General features: G+C 33.0%; 1 protein-coding gene and 1 long non-coding RNA gene across 8 annotated transcripts in view; one reads left to right on the plus strand and one right to left on the minus strand.

The window, feature by feature from the left end:
• LOC105150465 (glutamate receptor ionotropic, kainate 2) overlaps positions 1-21,514 on the plus strand; it is a 145,136-nt gene that overhangs the window by 62,216 nt on the left and 61,406 nt on the right. For all 5 annotated transcript variants that reach the window (XM_087413537.1, XM_011063581.2, XM_087413536.1 and 2 more), the window contains exons 4-7: positions 1,148-1,399; positions 13,870-14,045; positions 14,636-14,689; positions 14,771-14,935. In XM_087413537.1, coding sequence (XP_087269663.1) covers positions 1,148-1,399; positions 13,870-14,045; positions 14,636-14,689; positions 14,771-14,935 — 647 coding nt within the window. The remainder of the gene's footprint in view (positions 1-1,147; positions 1,400-13,869; positions 14,046-14,635; positions 14,690-14,770; positions 14,936-21,514) is intronic.
• On the minus strand, positions 7,476-13,875 carry LOC105150464 (uncharacterized). 3 transcript variants are annotated; one of them, XR_015547472.1, is made up of 4 exons: positions 13,385-13,875; positions 13,092-13,170; positions 12,207-13,018; positions 7,476-12,106 (listed from the first exon to the last, which is right to left on the minus strand). It is a non-coding gene; the product is annotated as an uncharacterized LOC105150464 (long non-coding RNA). The 3 variants fall into 3 exon arrangements; XR_015547471.1 differs by having other exon boundaries at positions 12,183-13,018; XR_846726.2 differs by having other exon boundaries at positions 7,476-13,018.

Genomic DNA, 21,514 nt, shown 5'->3' on the forward strand with positions numbered 1-21,514 from the left:
TATTATATACGTTATTAATATAAATTTGATAGACACGACGTTTTGTGATCAAACTTTCTTGTAACTCACTAATAAAAATTTTTGGTAATTACATGTTTACATGATTTTACAGATTTTATCCCACAACAAGATACTTGGCATGCGTCATCATTTTCAGCATTTACGCGTTTACGTTGATTGCGCATATCCTTTCTATTTGCTTCGCAATTCCTTGCAGCTTCTCACGTGACAATCGTCACGCTGCACTACGCGCCGTAACTCGCGAGCAATCCGGAAGTGCGATAGTGCTCACGTTTACCGAGATTCGCTATTCGTGGCACTTGATCTAACTAATGTTGTCTTGTTGTTTCCCAACGCGGTGGTAACTTCGAAGTTCGGCACGCTCCGAAAATCGATTTCTGTCCGCGTGCGACAACGTAAATTAACTTGGCGACAGAAACACAAGCGTGCAGGCGGGTTTGTTCCTGTGGACGGGTGAAGCAATGGCCGAGTAACTCTGGGTCGGTCGGTTGTCTAACATTGGCCGGACGTGCGGTAACACTTAGAACTTACACGAGATAACGTCGGGTGTGCTAGTACGTTTCAGGTTCGGTTATTCTATACGTACAGCAACTGATCCTTATGCTCGCGCAATAGTCTCAAAGTGGCGTAAGGGAGGGCGAATAGCACGATCGTGTCCTACACGTAGTGTAGCGTTAATGCGGCGTTACCCTCAGTTTACGGCGGTTTTCTTGGCCATGCTCTGGGGTGGATTATCGACCGTGACACGGCATTATTATGTCGGCATTAACGGTACGAGGAAAACTCGTAATTTCGAGTTAATCGCTTTCTTCTCTCTCGTCGCGAGAATGGGAGATTGGATGGAGAAACGTTAATTACGTAAAGGAAGGAAAAACTTGATTAAACTAATAGCAGCATTACACTCGCGATTTTTCTTCGGATAATTAAAATCAGCGCTTCGAAAATTCATTTTCGAGAATATCCGCTTGAATTATTGCTCGTTAATGCGGACGTAGAGTTGCCAAGTTATACTCGAATCAAATTTGTTGCCAAGTTGTTAGTAGACGTTGCTACCATCTTGCTTCCTCAAACAAATTTGCCAAAAAAGCTATTCGTGCTAAAACGCGCATATCATTTTTTGTTGCAGCGTGCCAGCAAGTCAAGCACGGCGTCCAGGCGGTCTTCGGACCTTCGGATCCGATCCTGGGTCAACATATTCATAGTATCTGCGATGCTCTCGACATTCCACACCTCGAGGCCAGGCTGGACCTGGAGACGGAAGCGAAAGAGTTCAGCATTAATCTTTATCCCGCACAAAGTCTGCTCAACACCGCTTATCAGGACATCATGGAGTTCCTTAATTGGACCAAGGTGGTGATCATCTACGAAGACGATCATGGTGAGCGATAATAAATTTATAATATGTACTTTTCCAGTAATAATAATACTATTGATTCGTGCATTTACAAGAACTGCATTCAACAAAGAAAGCAGCTTTGCAATTGTTGTTTGATATTGCTGTCAGTTCCTCACTGAATCTAAATGTAAAAACCAACCATATTATAGAATTTTACAACAGTTGCTTTCTTTGCTGCAGCCAATAATATAGTGATATAAATGTGTTAATTTGTTCGTAACTTTTTATTAATTCCTTTTTATTGTTTTGAAAAAATATATATTATCCTTAACATAATTAAATGAAATGAAAATTTATCGTTTAATTCCTTTTTTAAAGTTTATTCTTATTATTTTGCTGCTTTTCATTACAAATAATGGCTGCGTCAGCTCAATGATGCTTCGTAACTTAATATCGTAATTACTTTTACACAAATGCGAAACATTGTGTAAAAAAAATTGGAAACAAGACGGCTTAGTCGAATTTTTCAATGCTTATTGGCATGCAGAACATTTGTCAAAATTTGTTTTACGTCTACTAAAACTTCTCGGAACATTTAACGCGCGCTATTGTAACATAGGATCTCGCTAATGGCGCTGTGCGTTTTTGACTATAAATAAATGAAAACGACATAGGATTCTCATTTCTTTGGCATGAAAATAGGAAAGAAATAACACGTACTTTTACAAATTTGCCAAAAGCACGTTTTCCTTTTTATCGCATGATATACGCAGAAAATGCATATTCATAATTTTGTTGTCAGATCCAACGAATTCGCGACTACTTAACTGATTAAATGAAAATTTTATTGTTGTCTCTCAAATATTTTTGAATGTTTTGATTGCGAATTGCACTTGTTCTATAAAAATCCGAGATAAATTAAATAGAAGATATTCTCTGTTTAAGAGAACAAAAAGATTTTATGCAACCTTTGCAGTCTATGCATTAAAAATATTGTAGATGGGTATTACATGTTGAAATTCGACTGTTGAAGTTGAGTTTTTCTTGGCACAAAGCCGAGTTTAAAGTTCTTTGAAATCCGAACTAAACATATACAGCCATCTTTTACAAGAATTTGCGTATGCATGGGCAACATGTCAAAGCGATATTTCTCTTGGTGTGCTTTCGCGTAGAATTATGCTTTACTAGTAAGTTTGAGAAAGAGTACAAAGTTAGTGTACGATGGATGATTTGAAAGATCCAAGTGGGGATGAACTCGAATTGAAGCTGACGTTGAGCCCATCTTTCTCCGAGAAAGAACAGTCTCTCATTTCGGTGTGTGTGTGAGAGAGAGAGAGAGAGAGAGAGAGAGAGAGAGAGAGAGAGAGAGAGAGTCAGTTCCATATATTTAATTAATTAAATAGATCCATTTAGTTCAAAGACAAATTGCAAATATGTCCAATTTATTGATTGAGACATTTTATCCTTAAAGACATACACGGTGGCAGATTAAGATGTTCTTGAAAATTCTTCATTTTAAAATTGTCCTTTCAATTTCAGATGCTACCGCGAACATGAACTCCGAGAAGCAAATGTCATTATTTTTTACATTTTAAAATAAATTATATAATTAACAAAATATTGTATATTTTCAAAACTAGGACAAGTATTTTTTGGCATTCATGTATATCTTGTTCTTTCTTCTGAGTTTCTTTCCAAGTTTCAGATATAAATTACAGTCGCGAGATCGATATTTTCAACGCGCTCTCGTATTTCTCTCTCTGTGTGTGTGTGTGTGTGTGTGTGTGTGTATCATCAAAAATGCGCCACAAAGATGCATTAATTATATTGTTCGACAAAAAGTCGAACTTTTTTTCTTATATAAAAGTACCATAGTGTACATTATATCTCGAAGATTTTTTGTGTCAAATATGATGCTATTAGCAGAATTTGTATAACAAGTCAGGATTTTAAGATAAATGAGCTAAAAATAACAATTTTGATTATTTTAAACATTTTTTACGGCAAACTAAAACTTTGTTTCTAAAGAAAGTCTAAAAGTACAATTTAAGAGCTTTCAAATGAATTTTAGTTCATGATTGTACATTTTATTTCAATCAAGTTATAACTGTTTTAATTTTAGACTTTCTGTAATTACACAATTCAACAAAAAGCATTCTTTTTTATCTTTAAAGTGTCATAATACGTATTTCGAAAATTTTTCACGTTAAATACAATGCTATCGTTAAATTTTGCGTAACAATGGATTTTTTTTAATAAGATGTGTAATATTAAATTGGTATAGTTATTTTATTTAAAAGCAAATTTCTGTTTTGTCGCAAAAAAAACTGTTGAAAATCGACAAAAACGTCATTTTATCTCAATTTACTAAAAAAGTCTGACATGCTACACAAATTCTGCCAACGGGATCGTGTTTAACATGAAAAAAATTCCGGCATTTATACTATGACATTTTAGAAAGAATTTTGGATGTTGGACAGTATTATTTAAAGGGGAACGACTGTTAATCGTTTAAATAAATAAATCTCTAATTTGTCGAAAATAACAAGCGATGAGTAGAAAACGATTCTCCAGATAAAGATAATTACGTTGAATTAGGAACAATACCATAATACGTGAGAAGAATCGCATGACATAAACGTGCATTTTGCAACGTTGGAGTATTTCCATGACTGATTATCATAGTACGTGGGTCGTCATCGTGGTTTGCTACGTGACCTTCTGCATTGTCACCAAAATCCACTATCTACAGACATTCGTCATGTTGTAAGAGATATTTTACGTTTCATCTTCGCAAGCAGTTTTTTTGTAAATCGTAGTTGCCCGTAATTTTATCACGAAACAAATCGTTGCGATTATTGAAACATTTTGGATCTCATTCTCAAAAAATATTGCATACAAAAATTCAAAGAAATCTATAATATACATAATGTAACTAATATTTTCGTACATTTTTGTACGCAATATTCTTCTTAAATATTATTTCTGGTCAAGTAGCAGAAAAAATGTAAAATCAATGGTGACCAATAAGAAATTATTATCTCTATTTAATACACAAAGATTTTTTCATAACATTATAATAAATTAAAATAATTGATGAAACAATCTATAAGCATTGAAAATTGATCATAATAAATGTAGATAATAATTAATAGATAATAATTAATAAAAATTAAACAAAGTACAATTTTGGAGTTATGCTTTATTAATTATATTAGAATTTTATTTTAGAATTTTAATTTTGCGTGATTGCGATTTGCCATGTAGTGAATTGCGAAATGATATTGATATCATCGGAGAGAGAAACAATGAGAGAGAGAGAGAGAGAGAGAGAGAGAGAGAGAGAGAGAGAGAGAGAGAGAGAGCTAGTCAATTTATCTGCCATAAATTCAACTATATATAATATAATTACTAGACCTTTGAAGAAAATTAATATGCTATGATCTATCTTGTATATTGAATAATGCAAGAGATATTGAAATTGATAACAAAATCAATTGGATACGTTACACATGGCTCAATTTCCCGTAACGGCATTGTATTATACAGGACGGTTAAAAGCTATGTTATACGCAATCGAATGAAACATGTTATGCGCGTGGCAAAGTGAAATGAAATGACGTCATCGATAGACTAACACGTTCACCAATGGAACGGTAACATCTTAAGTTTTTCTATCCAACTTTGCTGCCTCGTCGATAATTTCATTTCCGCGTCTCTCTGCGGGATTTTCCTGGAATTTAACCACCTTTGATGAAAACATCTCCCGAGCTTAACCGTCTTCCACAACGAGCTTAGCTATTTGTGAGGAAAGTACACGTACAAGCCGATTAGAACGCCCCTGACCCCCTGCCTGTTCCCCGCTATCTCGTCCAACCCCCTTGCGCATCACGCCTCTTGCCAGAGTCGACGTGAATTCCTCGAGAGATTTACTGGGACTCCGGGATCTCCGTGTTTCCTACACTTTCAATTCCGGCGTGCTATGTACCCACGAGGTGTAAGGGATTCGGGTCGGCGAAATCGTACACGTCTCAAGCATGTTTGCCGTTAAGAGCTCGCGATTCGTTCAGCGGAATTTCATTTTATCGATGGAATCGAACATTCTCGCGGAGATGCGGTGTGACATGTCGTTGAGTGGCTCTAAATGTCTTTACCTGAAAAGTTCTCGAGTCAACTATTCTATTATACCATTGTAAAAAATCGTGGCTTGTACGCTAGATTTAGTATCACGTGAATAGAAAAAGATTAACGGATTGCAAAAGTTTCATTTAACTCCTAATTTAAATCACTTAGTTATCTTTGATGGTAGAAGAGATAGACATTAGGCAGTTTGCGAAATTGACTCATTCAATCGACGAGCAAGTGCCGTCGCTAGCTCCATGGCTATCTTGGGAGCCAGACAGCGTGGCATTAGATCTCTTTCAACTTTCGAGTAGTTTAGAGAGTCGCTGGTATCGATTCACGATTACTTTACTGGTTTTCCGTCTCGTGGAGTTTCCGCGGAAACTTCCTTAACCAGTAACAATCCGCTATCCACTTTGCGCGTTTCTTGAATCGCTGCATTCTATCTAATCAAGCGACGGATGCGTCTTCTTTCTTTGTTTTTTGCTTTGTAATTTAAATGTGCAAATTCAAGGAATACTAATTGCGCGCATAATTAGATAAAAGAATTATGAAACACATTTAATTTTTTATTTAATTCTATTTTATAGTATTGTGGATGCTCTCTCTCTCTCTCTCTCTCTCTCTCTCTCTCTCTCTCTCTCTCTCTCTCTCTCTCTCTCTCTCTCTCTCTCTCTCTCTCTCTCTCTTTCTCTTCTATGCCAAAGAATTATTGGTGTCTAAAGAATTCCATAATCGTTATTCCCTGTATGCCTTTAGATCGCCGCGGAATGTCAATTCAGAGCTTTCTCAAAAAGTTCAAACATCTTCGCCTCGTCTGCAATTTTAAACGAAAATGGAATTTCGAGTAGAACACGTACAAAGAATATCGTAATATTTCAACGAATGAGAGAATTCCCCAACGCTTCTAGTTTTCTATTTCGGGACGTCAATGACCATAAGAATTTTATACAATTAATGTTTAATATTTAACCGCTCTATTGACATATGTCATCGACACGAACATCGTCGTTCATCCGACCGCAAACAGGACGGCATTTATCCACGAATCTAATTGAGTTTCGCTTCCGCTCGCGCATGAGGAGAGATATCGCGCATTAACGCAGAACGAGCAAAATCAAGCCGCCGCATTAGAAACCTTCCGCCGTACAATAAACGCGCTCCGCATAACTCTCTGGTAGAATAAACTTTACAATGAAGTCCTGTGTCCGTGGCTGTAATATTAACGCCAAGTTCCTCACGTATACAGATATGCGCGGATGTTAATGGCGAGCGGAATTGTGACTGCGCGAACTGTTTAGTTTTGCACCTGATATAAAATACACAACGTCGCATCGACGTCACTTAGAATCATTACCTATGTAGCATGAATCTATTTCTTGTAATGGGAAGGCGTTTTTCAGAATTTATTCGGGAAGATTGGATCCGACGCTCTGATAGGTTCATTTTTTATCCAATCAATGTAGAAAATGGTAACATAAAAATAGTAACATGAAACTTCTTCCGTTTATTTACAGATGAAAAAATACACAGAGCGAAGAGAGCTGTATTTGGTCAAAACGAATGTGTGTTGATGCCTATAACATTTTTTAGTAAATCAATTACAATTTTCAATTTAAGAAAAAAAAATCATAAAGTTTACTAACTTTAGGAATATTTTGGCTGTACGTATAATATCAGCTCAGTCAAAAAATCAGCTGAAAAAATATTATCTGCTAATACCAACATTTTTAAATACATCCTGCAACTAACTGCAAAAAACAAATCATTTGATTTATAATAACTTTACGCAACAAAATATTTTGTTTTAAGTAAATAACATTCGAATTTAGAGTTGAGCTAATGGATGCAGCGAGAAGTATCATCACTTTTTCAACGTTATATCATGTCATTCTTACATTATTTTAAATAATTAAATAGCTATATTAAGCGTTAAATTACACAGCAAAAATAGCAATAATATAGAAACATTAAGTCAGCCGCACTGAGAAAGAGTTTTCCGATTGAAATAACGTCGTAATATCGCGCGAATAATATGCGATGCAATATTAAGCGAAAATTCTTCCACGCGCGCCCGTCTTTATATGAAATGAGTTACGTGCTTCAGCTCGTCAGACATTATTCAACGGAAAGTCGGCAGCAAGATTCCCGACGTCGTAATTACATTTAGAGTTCATCGAAATTACGTGAAGTGAAATCGCCCCACGTGGATTAATGTTTCACTAGTTAATTCGACGTCGGTTTTTCAATCCGCGGTATAATAAGATCAACCTTCATTCATCCCGAGATAAGTACCAAAGGATGAGAAATTTACTGTGAGGCGATGGTACTTTCCGCTTTTAGAAAAAGGAGCACGTTGAGTGGCCGAAACGGTTTCGAGTTCCCGCTTCGTACTCCCGCCAACCTGATTCCGTGTCCTTACGTCTCGAGAATCGCCAATGAACCTTCAACCTGGCCCATCACAGTCTATTGTGGAACTTCCAAGACTTCATCGAACAACCATCTCCACATCTCCTCTCGTCTTACGTTACACGTTTTACGTCTTCTCTCCCTTGCACCTTCGTCGTTCCTTACCATCCGCATTCCTCACGAAATCCTTCAGAATAATGGAGTCGCTGACGGAAGTACGAATCGTCCCCGCTGAACTCACGACCCTGCATTTTTATATTTCGATGCAGAATGATAGAAAAAAACACAAGAGAACGATTTGCGTATTTCCATTTTTCTTTACGGCAGAGCCGACATTTTTATTGGAAAATTTTTGCATCTCACAAATTTCATCGAATATCACAGATATATCACGAGACTTAAAATATAAAATGTTCAGAATATACATTTTTGACTTTAAAAACAATGACAGTTTTGCAAAACAATAGTATCAATATTTTTAATGCACACTGTTTTTTAAATAAAAGTACGAAGTTTTTACGTCATATGCATACATATATTTCTTATTTTCGACATTTTATCTGCGATATTCCGTCTAGATATTTTCTTCTTATTCTGTAGTACGCTCGCCTCGTAAAGTTCGCTAGTTCAAGCATGAAATGTCAAATCCTTTTTACGTGAGATCCGTCAAAACCAGGCGATGTGGCCTTGTATTTTTATAACCTCTGAAAGTGACAGACCAGCAGTATTCTGAGGATCTGCAAGACCTGTACGATGGAAAACTTCAAGCACCTTGTGCTTATCTTCCCTACAAATATCTATATTGAATGCCGAACGTGATCCTTAAATATTTTTTAACTTAAAAATATAAAAAAAAAATTGAGCGGTATAAAATATAAAATTTGTTTTTCTATTAAATGTCATTGTAATGTTATTAAATGTCATCGTATATTTATGAATATATCCAGCAGAAGATCGGGGGTTTAAATCTAATATTTTTCTTATTTAAAATCAGAAAGGAGACATTTTAAAATATATTTTAAAATATATATATTTTAAAGAACACTTTATTAACACAAAAATTATTGTTTACGTGATAACCTCTTTGCTCCCCGAAAAACATTTTCGATATGCATTCATACCTTACAAAATTTATCTTTGCATTAAATTGTATAAAAGATGCAATATGATATCATTATCCTACAGATTTATCAGCATAAATAATGTAATAAATACAGCGTAATATATGCATATATTATTGTTTTTTCTGATATTTTGATTCTCTTCTATTTATATTGATTATCATTATTTTTAATACAAATTTTAAAAAGGCAATCTGTGCTTCGAATACTTTAAACATGTGATCAACCGTCAATTATTTCAGTCACGTATTCTAAAGCAGAGTGATTATTATTACCAGTTCATTTCCCTCACGTATCTTGAATATTATTAAGAGATCAATAATTTTTCTCACGTATTTTCAAATTTCATTACGCAGACTTGCTCCTCTCTAATTTCACAATCACGTTCTAAATGGTTTTGCTTCTAAACACACGAACTCTGGCGAAATTCTTCACAGAATCTGAGCGTAATACTACGGTAATTACGAGGAAGTCCGAAGAATACGCAAGAAGCGTGAGTGGTGCATTCGTGAAAATTATACATGGTCGCTATCATATTTTGTGGAGATCTCTCCGCGAATATCCTACCGCAATGGTGCATTCTTTCGTACGTTTTCCCTTGTCATAATGAGAATTTTATGACCAACCCGGTCCTTTATAACGTGTCCAGTCGAGCACGTATGTTTTACACGATAACTAAACCATGGCGATGCAATGGAGGGTCGCAAAAGTGGGAATTTGCTCCCAGACGCAGCGAAAGTCTTCATGAACTTTTCATATAACTCGGCGATCGTCGAAGTTCCTCGGTATGTCGTCTTTCCGCACGAACGACTGACCGGTCCCGATGGGACGAGCAAATCTTCTGAAAACAAACCTCTTCATGATTCTTGACGTAGTTGATGAAAATCCGTCTTGTACAACATCATTTTGAAAGAAGGTCGCTAACTAATGATAGTCAATGAATTTGGAAGGACATCGTTGTTGTAAAATATAACTATACGCGAAAAAAATGCATTGTTACATCCCATTTAATTTTATTAAGGACAGTCATGCATAACAAAAAAAAAATGATATACAAGTTACATGTCAATAAAAGAATATATTTGCGAATGAAATCATCTGCAGGTTTAAAATCGTGATTTTTTATTAAAATATCTTTATAACTAAACAGATATATTCATTTTTTTCTCTTCAATTATTTATTTTATAAAACATTTTTAAAGGGCTTTATTTTAATATACAGTGTGTATTTCAATATTTTCTGTTCAAACATTCTCGACAATACGTTATAGCTACAGTTATTAAAACTATTTAATTATTTTAGAAAAATATCAAATGCGAATTTGTTTTCTGTTTTTTTATCATTTGATTTTCATTATTTGTTTTTGCTTTTGTGAAAAAATAAAAATTGAAAGTACTGAAGACTGTTTGGATTCAATTGAATTGCAAATTTAACTGTATCTAATTGAATTTGAAATTAATATATTTACACACACACACACACACACAAAATATTAGCGTCTTATCTTTATTATTTTTTATTATTATTATAGCAAAATAGTATTTGGAAATTTAAATAGAATTAAAGCATTAATAAAAATTTATTTAGTTTTGTATGTTACAGTACACTGATCGATCTTTTCTTTTTTGCTTTTTTCATTATGAAATTTTTATTTAAAAAGAATCTTGAGATTTTTAAGAGATATAACTTCCTTTAAAATGTATTGTATATAATAGTAATAAATTTGGAAGAATCAACTATATAACTTTTTGTAAGAAACTTCTTCTCAAAAGCACTTGCTATATTTTCTTCATTCTTTGTCGAAATATAATTGCAACTCCGCAAGTAAAGTTGTCCCTCTTACTTTTTTGGAATATTATTAAAAGCGTCATCAAGTATCTTTTTTACAAAAAACGCATTTATATTCTAAAGCGTTATTTCTCAAAGTACTTCCAAATCGAATCTTTCAGTTGCCATCGCTCGCTCGCACCTTCAATATTCATTCGGCCGTCCTCTTGAAATGCGCATGTTTAAGACAGCCAGCGATCCAATTATTTCGATCGTCTGTCACCACGCGATCCACTCGAAGCGAGGAACGAAAAAGGAAGAGGCAAGTAATCGTTGACAGCTTCCTTTCGTGCGCCAACTCAGCGCAATATTTCGCACTGTCGAGGCATATCGACGTTTCGAGCACGAATCGTAAGTGGTCGTCATTAGAGTGTATAAAAATCAATATGATAATTTATCTTCCATAGGAATAGACACGAACGTTTCTTCTGTAATCCTTAGAGAAATTATTGTCAAGTACCGCCACGTTTAGTTCGGCTTGTAATTTTTTCTCATCTCGCAGAATCCTTATATATATATAAGTGGTGCAACCAATTATCTTGGTAAGAGCTTTTCCATGATTTGTACGTCAGTGATATTTAGTTCTTTATTTTTCTTAGTGATTTTCTATCTTTATTTTTATTCTTTTTTATTAACGATTTTTATTATTATTATTATTGTAGGATTATCGATTGGATTTAAAAAAACGGGGTGTTTTTTCTCGATTTATGCTTAATCAATTGATTCAAATGTAACCTATATTGAAAATGTTTCAAAATGCTTGAAACTAAAAATACTGGATATTTAGCATATTAGGATCATGATATAATGGTAACTAAACAAATAATTCCATAAGTAATTACTAAAATTCATCACCTAATAGCGAAGAAATTAAAAGAGGCCATTACATCTATACTGGTCATAATCACTACCTTCTCTCTACGAATTCGCGATTAGTTGAGTATCAAACAAGTGTTATCAAGTCATTCTAGAAAGTATAACAAATACGAACATTTTAAAGTTTAATCAAACAGAAGGTAAATTTCATTTCCTACATCATCATTCTTTTCAAATACAAAAATATAAGATTATGGAGCACATTTATTATATAAATTTTATTATACGTAAACATGCAAAACATTTTTCAATGCTCGTCGTTGAAAGCCAGGATAATACTATGCCGTTAAGTTCAAAACCGCGATGCGGATCGTAGTGAGAAATTGCGTCGCATTGCGCTCATTTCCGCACATCATGTCTCGCTCTCTAGAAACGTGGTCTTCCTCGGTATTCCTTAAACACAACGTATGTTAAGTCAGGCAATGCCAATTCCCTAGTTAGTAATCTGTAAATGGTACAATTCTCTCACATTGTAGAATCGTAAACGACGTACCATCCTTCCACTTTGATGGATGTTCGTATACTCTGTTACAACGCCTTGAAACGTAACTCGCGATAACGCATTCTCTTTACGGCTTCTCGCCATGTCAATTTTAATAAAAGGTTCTGCTTTCTCTCTCTTTCTTTCTCTTCCGATTCTCTATCTCGCGTGTCGTCCGCGAAATTACGAAGAGCAGTAAAATGCTCGAAATGCTATTTTAATTAAAACCGCCATTTCAAACGACTCCCATGAAAGTTCGTTCTTGGTATACACAGAGTGTTCATAATTTAAACTGCAACGAGTCACACCACAAACCGCAAGAAATATTCAACTTATTATTTTCAATTCAAACTGTAACACTCACCAATTTCATTACCTATTTAAATTTTTCATTATCACGCCTTGCACAAAGTACTAATTTATTAATAATTATAGTTATTCTTTTTTAATCATTATGCAAAATTGGAAAAAAATTACGTTTGAAAATTTTGCAGAACAATTGTTTATGATTAAATTGAAACAAATTATAATGAAAAGTCGATGAGATATCTTGATAATATCACAATAAATATAAGTTATATAATCGATAAGTTATATAATATTTATAAAATAGATCTTTATAAATGTTATATTATATTATTACGCAAAAATAATTTTCTTATCACTGTTTTCTTTAGACACAACTTGATATGTGACGACCGCAAAGTTACATTCGGTGGTCACAGTATTGATACTTCAGTGAAACATGCACGCTTAACTTCCAGCCAGTTATTCATAGTGTTTCCCAAGATAGTCATCCGATGTTGTCCCCCGGGATACAAAATCTGCTTACATGAGAACATTGGTCTTACTCGAGTTGCTCAACACGGCTTCAATTAAACTCGGTTTCTTACTCACTCCTAGATTAATTACTGCTACCACTTGAATGTACAAGAATACAAAGTACATTTTCTTTTTTTTTCTTCCTTTCTCTTTTCTGAAAGAACAATGGTACCGAATTTCTATTTTATTTAAGTAACACGTATCCCATATCTGTACTGTCATGTATAAAATTTTTTACTTCAAATTAAATTAATGATTGATATTAATTAATTGAATCAACGATGCAAATAAAACTAATAGATTATGTGTGATTTTATTTTTTATATTATTAGAAGCATTTAAGCGAATAAATGTAAACTTTGTGTTACCTAATATATACGTTAACATGATATAATCAATATCGGCTTAGACGTCAATACACTCAAGTAAACTCGACCGCATCAATCAGCAGATCGTTTGCATGGGTGAAATTATCTCGACTTCGGCATTCCGTGCTCAATAGAAACTGACAGACCGAAACGTTGCCGCCCGTCTCCAATACGCGTCGGAATCTCAAGAGTCAAAGTTCCAGCGGGTAACTTGCAAGAGAACAGAGCCTGTGTCTCCCCGGAAGACCTGCAAGTCAGATACCTTGATTACTTAGGCGCTGGAGAGTATTGATTTCGTCGGATAGCGCGATTCACGGGTTTCCGTGTCATTAAGCGACCGACCTGATAATTCCTGCGGAGATTGTGAAACAAATGCTTCGCTCATGTTGACATCGATAATCTTCATAAATTAATTTTTTATATCTTGTGCTATTGGATCATATATCATGTAATTGAGATAAATACATATCTACTTCGGGTTTTAGGATTAATGAAGCTTCGAGAGCTGGTGAAGTCACCGAAAATCCGTGGTATAGAAGTCAGTCTCCGGCAGGCAGACCCCAACTCGTATAGGCAGGTTCTTTCTGAAATGAAGAGCAAAGAATTTCGAAATATCATCGTGGACACAAAACCCGAGCACATGCATCATTTTCTACGAATGGTAAATCACTCTGCGTATATATTACATTAACACATACCTTCTAAAAAAAATACGAATGTGTGGATTTTATATTTTGCGATGTTTATAGAATTTTTACCGTGTAAATGTGTTGATATAAACCAACATGATTTAATTTAGTTTCATGAGTATGAATTTAATATTATGGTTTAAAACTAATAGCATTAAATCTACATTGTGTTATTGTTTATATGTATTAACATCAACACGGTGAGAATTATATTTAACATTCATGATATTAAATCCACATCTAAATTTTTTAAACGTATTATGTACGTATATAAATTATTTTTTAATTATTTTACTATTATCATATTGATTTAAAGAAAATCTGCTAGTTAATTATAAAAATATTTGGATATTAAAAAATTGGGAAAGGATGTTTAAATAAATTTTTGTTGAAAAAAAATTGATTCTAAATTATTCCAAAAATTCATACGTAAAGAAATATTTCAAAGATAAAAATAATCGTAAATTTGGGCATGTTCCGATAAAAAATAGATTTATATTTTACATATAATATTTTCTATCGCAAAAGTGGTCTTGACCGTATAGTTTCACATACATTGCAGATCCTGCAGCTGCAGATGAATGATTACAAGTACCACTACCTCTTCACGACTTTCGTAAGTACCCTAGGGATATTGAAACGCACATTCAAGATCCACTTGGTCTGCGACTCGATTCGCTCGCTCGCTTTTCCACAGGATATCGAAACCTTCGATCTCGAGGACTTCAAGTACAATTTTGTCAATATCACTGCCTTTCGTTTGGTCGACGCGGACGACGTCGGTGTACGTAGTATCCTGAGGGACATGGAACGCTATCAGCCATCGGGAAACACGATTCTCAACAAATCGAGAATCATCCAGGTAAGCACACATGAATCTTCTGTTTATAGAAACTCGTGCAGTACACATATAAAGAAAGATATGACGCTTGCGAGTTTCGACTTTATAATTAAAGTTTGTAGGATGTAAAATTTGTGACACGAGGGGATTTGTGCAACATCGATTTTATACATGAAAAAAACGTTTTGCTGAAATATCTAAAAATTTAATTAGATGTAGATTTGAAAATAATTTTATTGAACTACATCAAAATACTTATGTAAAATTCCTAAATTGGTTGCTAAAATATTAAAATTTTTGGCTGTCATCAATGTTTAAGCGTTCTACATAATTTTTTTATGATTTAACAAAATTATTTTCAGATAATGTATTTAGCTAAATTTTTAGCTAAATTTCAGCAAAATCATTCTTTCCATATAGTTTAATACTTCTTCGATATATTTATAAATACAATTTCGCATTTCGTCTGTAGAAAGTTTTTCATTAATAAAAGAAAAAAATTGTGTACGCCAGAAAATTGGTAGAGGAAAGGCTTCTATTATGAAATACCGAATTCATTTTGGGTAAATGCTAGAAGTCTATGGACAGAATTTAAAAAAATAATAGGTCATTATGAAGCGAATTTAATAAGCACTAAGATAATATTATATATTATAAAATTTAATTCAAATTTCTTTTTTTTTTTTTGAAATTAAAGAAATGTAAAAAGTGAGCAAATCGCAAAATCAAAAAATTGTGCTCCTAATATGAGATGCCCTGAAAAATCGATAAAACGCAAAGTATACCAGTATTGCAACTAACAAACTTTATTTAATGTTTCTTAAATATAAACAAACACAGTCAGAATGCGCGAAAAATGAGTATGCAATACATTATATCCAGAACTCGTCTTCAGATAATTGAGCAAATCAAGCATCGCAGAAATAGGCACTCGACGTTTATTCTAATTGTCCTTTTTATGTATAATACAATAACATTTATACTTTAGCAACAATTTTCACTATGACATGGGAGCATGGATTATTTCATATTAGAAATACTTTGACTTTCTCATATTACGATTTCCACGCTTTACGATTTTGCGATCAAATCTAACTTCTGTAATTAAACAATTTAACACATTCCATATTTTTCTATTAGTACGACCTTACTCTATCACTACATGAAGAATTTATTGCCAAATATTTATTTATTAAATGATAAACAATGTTTAAAGGCTCATCTCAATGAAACTTAAAGATGTCCAAATTCTAAAATCTTTTTTTACGATGACTAGGCATGATCTAATAATGAATTTTTATTAAACAGTTTTCAATTCAAGAGCAATAAATTCATGGTGGAACCAATAGATAGCGTCTATTAGTTTAGCAGAAACGCCGCTATTTCATATTAGACGTCTATTTCATAATAGGGGACATTCTTCTATATTTATGGCAAAATTTTACGATTAGTTTCCGTATCACATTCATAAAACGTAACAGGTATATACGGATATTATTATACTTTCATATCATAATAATATTTTATCGGCCATAATTTTGATATGGTAGGTTACATTGCACCTTTGAAAGATTGGTAAGATCTCAATGAAAGATGTAAAACAATTTATCGTCACGTGGCATATACGATAGTGCACCTACAGCTTCGATGCCTGAGCGTCAACATCACTGAATGCTTTATGGAGCAATAAAATCGACTAAAAGCTATTCGAAACAACTTGTGTGTTGCCACGTCGAGTAATACCACATATGTGAGTAACAACAGCCATTGTTACCAAAGTAACAAGCATTGCTTTTCGAGGCAACAATAAAGTTGTCGAAAAATATTAAGCGGAAAAATTTTTCTCTTCTATTATACGTAACGAACTTGTGCTACGATGTTAGCATGAATGTTAAAATATATCTTCAATCACACACAGAAGAAATAGCAATCAATCAAAAATGAAAGAAATAATGAAACAAACGAACTGCAGAATTATTTTTATTTTATTACTAGCTGTGATTTGAAATATGTATAATATTCATAAAGAAGAACGCACGCATGTATATGTATTCCATCATAAAATCTACGTAAAATACTTAGATATTGTGATATTGGGAAATGGAAATTCTATTTGACTTCATACTTTTGTGCATATATTTCTCTAGACAATTCGACGGTTATATTAAATTATAGTATTTCTCGTAATACATATGGAAAAAGAAACTTTATTTGCATTTAAATTATATAACATTCCAAATTGCATAGTTATAAATTCCACCAACGGCATATGCGTTTAGATAACATATACGTGCACATCATTCGGTCAAACTTCTTCATTAACAATTTATATTCCATTAATTCTCAATTTACAAAACATTATTCGCCGTAATCAAAAACGTATCAGTATGAAACAATGAGATTTCTATCTATTTTCTAGATAATTATTCATTATCGTAACAAAGAGGAAATTATTTTTTTAATTATTTATTTTTATTATTTATAACATCAGAACAATGAATCTACATGAGAAATAGGAAACTCGAGTGAGAAAACTCGCTACTCTTTCACCTGATGATGTGTAACAGAATTATCACACATCCGCTATGCATGTAAAAATGCATGCGGCCGCAGTTGCAGCGTGTTCACGACGCGTGAAGTTTAACGCTTTTTTTCCAATTTAAATGCAGATCAGAATGTCGTCGCGACGACGACGACGACGACGACGACGATGACGACGACGAAGACGAAGACTTCGTGAAACTCCACCGTTACCGCGCCGCTACGATGGCCGCCCGTAATCGCGTTTCGTATCACGCACATGCGTGCAGGCGTGAATGCGCTGAATAGCGTGCCAATGAAGCACCGTGCGTACTCACGAAGTCGCACAGCGCGTGTATTTAAATCGAGCTTTCGCGATTCATTGAGTTGAGCATCTTTTAATTTTTCCGTATTAATTTTTTTATTAATTTCATTGTATTTATTTAATCGGGAATAATCACTTGAGATATTTTTACCCTCCGGCGGCGAGAAATTGTGAATTATTGTAAAATGAATATTATTTTATTTCTTCACATATTTTTCTTTCTTTTTTGATAATTATTCTTTAAGAATCTTTAAATATGCCATTCCATCGAAAAGCCGCAATAAAAGTGTTATATTAATAAAAAAATTTGTATTTTTTAGAAATACTCAATAAGCTATTTAACGTGCTTATTTAATTAATTTGCTCAGTTTCTACTTACTCTTGTTTTAAATTATGATTAAATTCATATCCATAATGTTTTTAAATACTAGTAAACTGGAAAACAACTGATAATATAATATATATTAATAATATTACGATTTTGATTGGGATACAAACAGCTTTTATAATCGTTTACGTAAAAAAAAAACAAACAGGTGATTACTGTCAGGTTGTCTTTAGATTTTATAAAATCTACGTCATATTGACGCTATTTTCAATCCTTAATTTGTTACTTTTGCAACTTTAGAAGATTCTTGTATCTTTACTTTTTTAAATCCTCGAGTCATTGATTTCTTGGTTTTTCACGTCTCGGGGCTTTAAGAGCTCTTGAATCTTATGTTCTTGAAATTTTTTTAGTACGTTCAATACGTTATTGATAGAAACAGATACTTTATCTAATAAACTTTTCGTTTAATTATAACATATTAAAATATCGTCTATAAAATAATAATATTTTGTTTCTCTTATAAAATTCTGTTAAAAATATATTAATCATACAATTTTTTATTGAATTAATATTTTATGTTTACACGAAATGAATCGCGTGCGATTAACATACAGATCTTTCTGTTTATTAAGTTTATACTTTTCTGATTGGTTTAATGCAAATCATCCGCGTTCTTGCATTGAAACCCGCATAAATAAATCGATTTTCCAGACGCGTGATCTTGCAATGAATTTTCACAAATATGTAGACGATTCACATCACTGAACTGAAACGTATTCGCTTCTCTCTACAAACAGCGATTTTTCTTCGATTCTTAAGCAAAGTATGTGATATTTACAATAGTGATGGAGACGTATAATAGACATGAAAACCGTTTGCGCAAAACATCTCTTCAAAACCGTTGCTAATAATTCAAATAAGATGATACTATTTCTGGAATTTCTACGCCGTGCTTTGAGCGCCTTTTTATGATTATTATTATTTTTCACAACCTCAAATTTCTTCCAGTGAGGTTGCCGTTTCAGGAACACCGAAGGATTATTTGCATGTATAACAAAACTGAAAGGACGTTCTGACGGGTCAGAAAGAAAAGTACGATCTTTTGTCCGAATGACCATCACACGAAAGGATAAAGTTAACATTTCCTCCGGAAAATATATATATTTGCTCTTTTCGAAAAATATATGCCAAGATATATCACTATAATGGAAACGGTAGAAAATATGAAAGAAAATGATCTTTTATTCGATGAATATTTGACATCGCTTTTAAAATTATATCACGTTTTTAATTCTATTAATTCTATTATAAAAAAGATGCAAAAATAATTATTCTAAGTAATAATTCATAATAAAATTATTCATGATTTATTTACAAAAACAGATGAGAATTTCTAATAAATCCGAATAAATCCGAATAAATCCTTCAATGTTTCATTTTTGAGATAATTGAAATACTCTTCCGTTCGCCGTATTTACAGCGAAGAGAGCGAATTATAAATAGACAATCTGAGATTCCAGATGCGATACTAAGATTAAAAAACTTGGCCACATTTACAATGCATGAGGGAATGTCCGGGTTTAAGCCCACGAGGAAAAGAGTTCTCTAATTACTTCCGCTACAACCGTTAACTTTTCGAGGCGGCACAATACAGAAGCGCGCATAATATTCGAATGTAATATACACTTTAAAAGTGGATTGCAAGACTTACTTACTTAAAAGCACTCAAGAAAAGCATCTTGATCCCGATAAATTACTTCTATATTTTACTCTTGCCACCGTTGCATTGCAGAAAACTTAAAGTTTTCCGCGGGAAATAGTGCTATCGGTTATCCAATTCTGGGACGTTCAGTATTCAGGACTATGACCCTATAATGGAATTTTTTGCATTTATTGTTTGTCGGAATTTTGGACGCTAAAGCCAGGATTACGAGTAATTCTGGGACGGTTTAATTGCTTACAAAAATGTTATCAGGCATGGTCGTATCGGCGGATATCAACGAAACAACTCGAATTAACGTCTGCACTACACGTCTATGCTATTACCCAGGAGCATTGCCAGAGATAAGGGAAAGTAAGATTTAAGATGTGCTCGTGAAAATTCGAGCGAAAAACAGAGTCGAAGTCCGAGAATATCGCTTGAAAAATATCAAAATACTTTATCGCAATTTAAAATATTACAATTATATAATTATAAATATAATAATAAAATCGCAATAGATTTGGACGTATATTTGTTTAATCCTTTAAACTGTTTAATTTTTAATTACTTTAAATCTTTGAAAAAAATCATTCTTTTTTTGAGTTGTGACGATTTTGATATTCTACAAAATTAATAAATCCAGAATAAAATTCCCAAAAGTGACATAACTTGAAATATCACCAATAGTTTAATAATAATGAATTAATTGACTATTCGAGTCGCGCTCGAATATTATTTGCGTAACTTTGTTAATAAAATAATACTTTATTAATATAATAATTTATTAATATAATAACTACAAACGTTTTTATAAACCAAAAATATAACCAGTAAATATAATCAATAGTAAATATAAACCAATAGTTTATATTTATCTTTATCTTTAGCTAAAATAACTAAATTCAAAATACAACCATTTCTTCTTCGAACTTTGATCATCAAAACTGTTTTAATTCAAAATTCTCTATAGATGGGGGATCCTTCTTTATTTACAAAAATGACACAATTTTAAATGTATCATTCTTATAAAAGGCATTATGTAATCTCTTCGAAAATCTTAAGAACGACATAAATACTATTTGACAGACGGACTGAAGTTAAGTTAGTTTATTTTTAATGATTGATAGAATAATTTTTACATAATTCATTCATGGTAATAACTCGAAAATTACATTTATTTTAGTTGTGTCATTTTTGAAGTAAGGGAGCGATATATACATTTTAATGAAATAAGCAATTTGATTGAATTAGATATACCACGATGTATATTAGACATTTAAAGGTTAAATTTTATTATTTTATTAATATACTACACATATACACACACACCTAATCAGTCGTATTCACGCATCATATTGTACATAAAGATGATCAATCAAAAAAAGCACAGAAGCTCTAGAGTCTGCGACTGTTGTTATTATTTTATCTTGTTAGCGAAATGGGCACAGGTGTTCGTGTTTTTCTAAGACTTCCTTTCGCTTTTAAAAACGATCTTTACACAATGTCACGCGAACAACAATTTCGTGTTTCTCAAGGTCTGTTCAACTTAATTATCAATCTCATTTCTCATTCAAAAAATTTAATTTAGTATTACACATCTTAATAATTCTTTTTATATTATCGTAATGACCTCATTATTTTTTAATACTGACACACAATTTCTAAGCAAACTGTAGAAACACGTCTTTTCAATATAATTAACATGATATGTTAAATTAACGCTTA

The sequence above is a fragment of the Acromyrmex echinatior genome, chromosome 14, assembly GCF_024713525.1.
Source record: "Acromyrmex echinatior isolate Ae372 chromosome 14, ASM2471352v2, whole genome shotgun sequence".
NCBI classification, from domain to species: Eukaryota; Metazoa; Arthropoda; class Insecta; order Hymenoptera; family Formicidae; genus Acromyrmex; species Acromyrmex echinatior.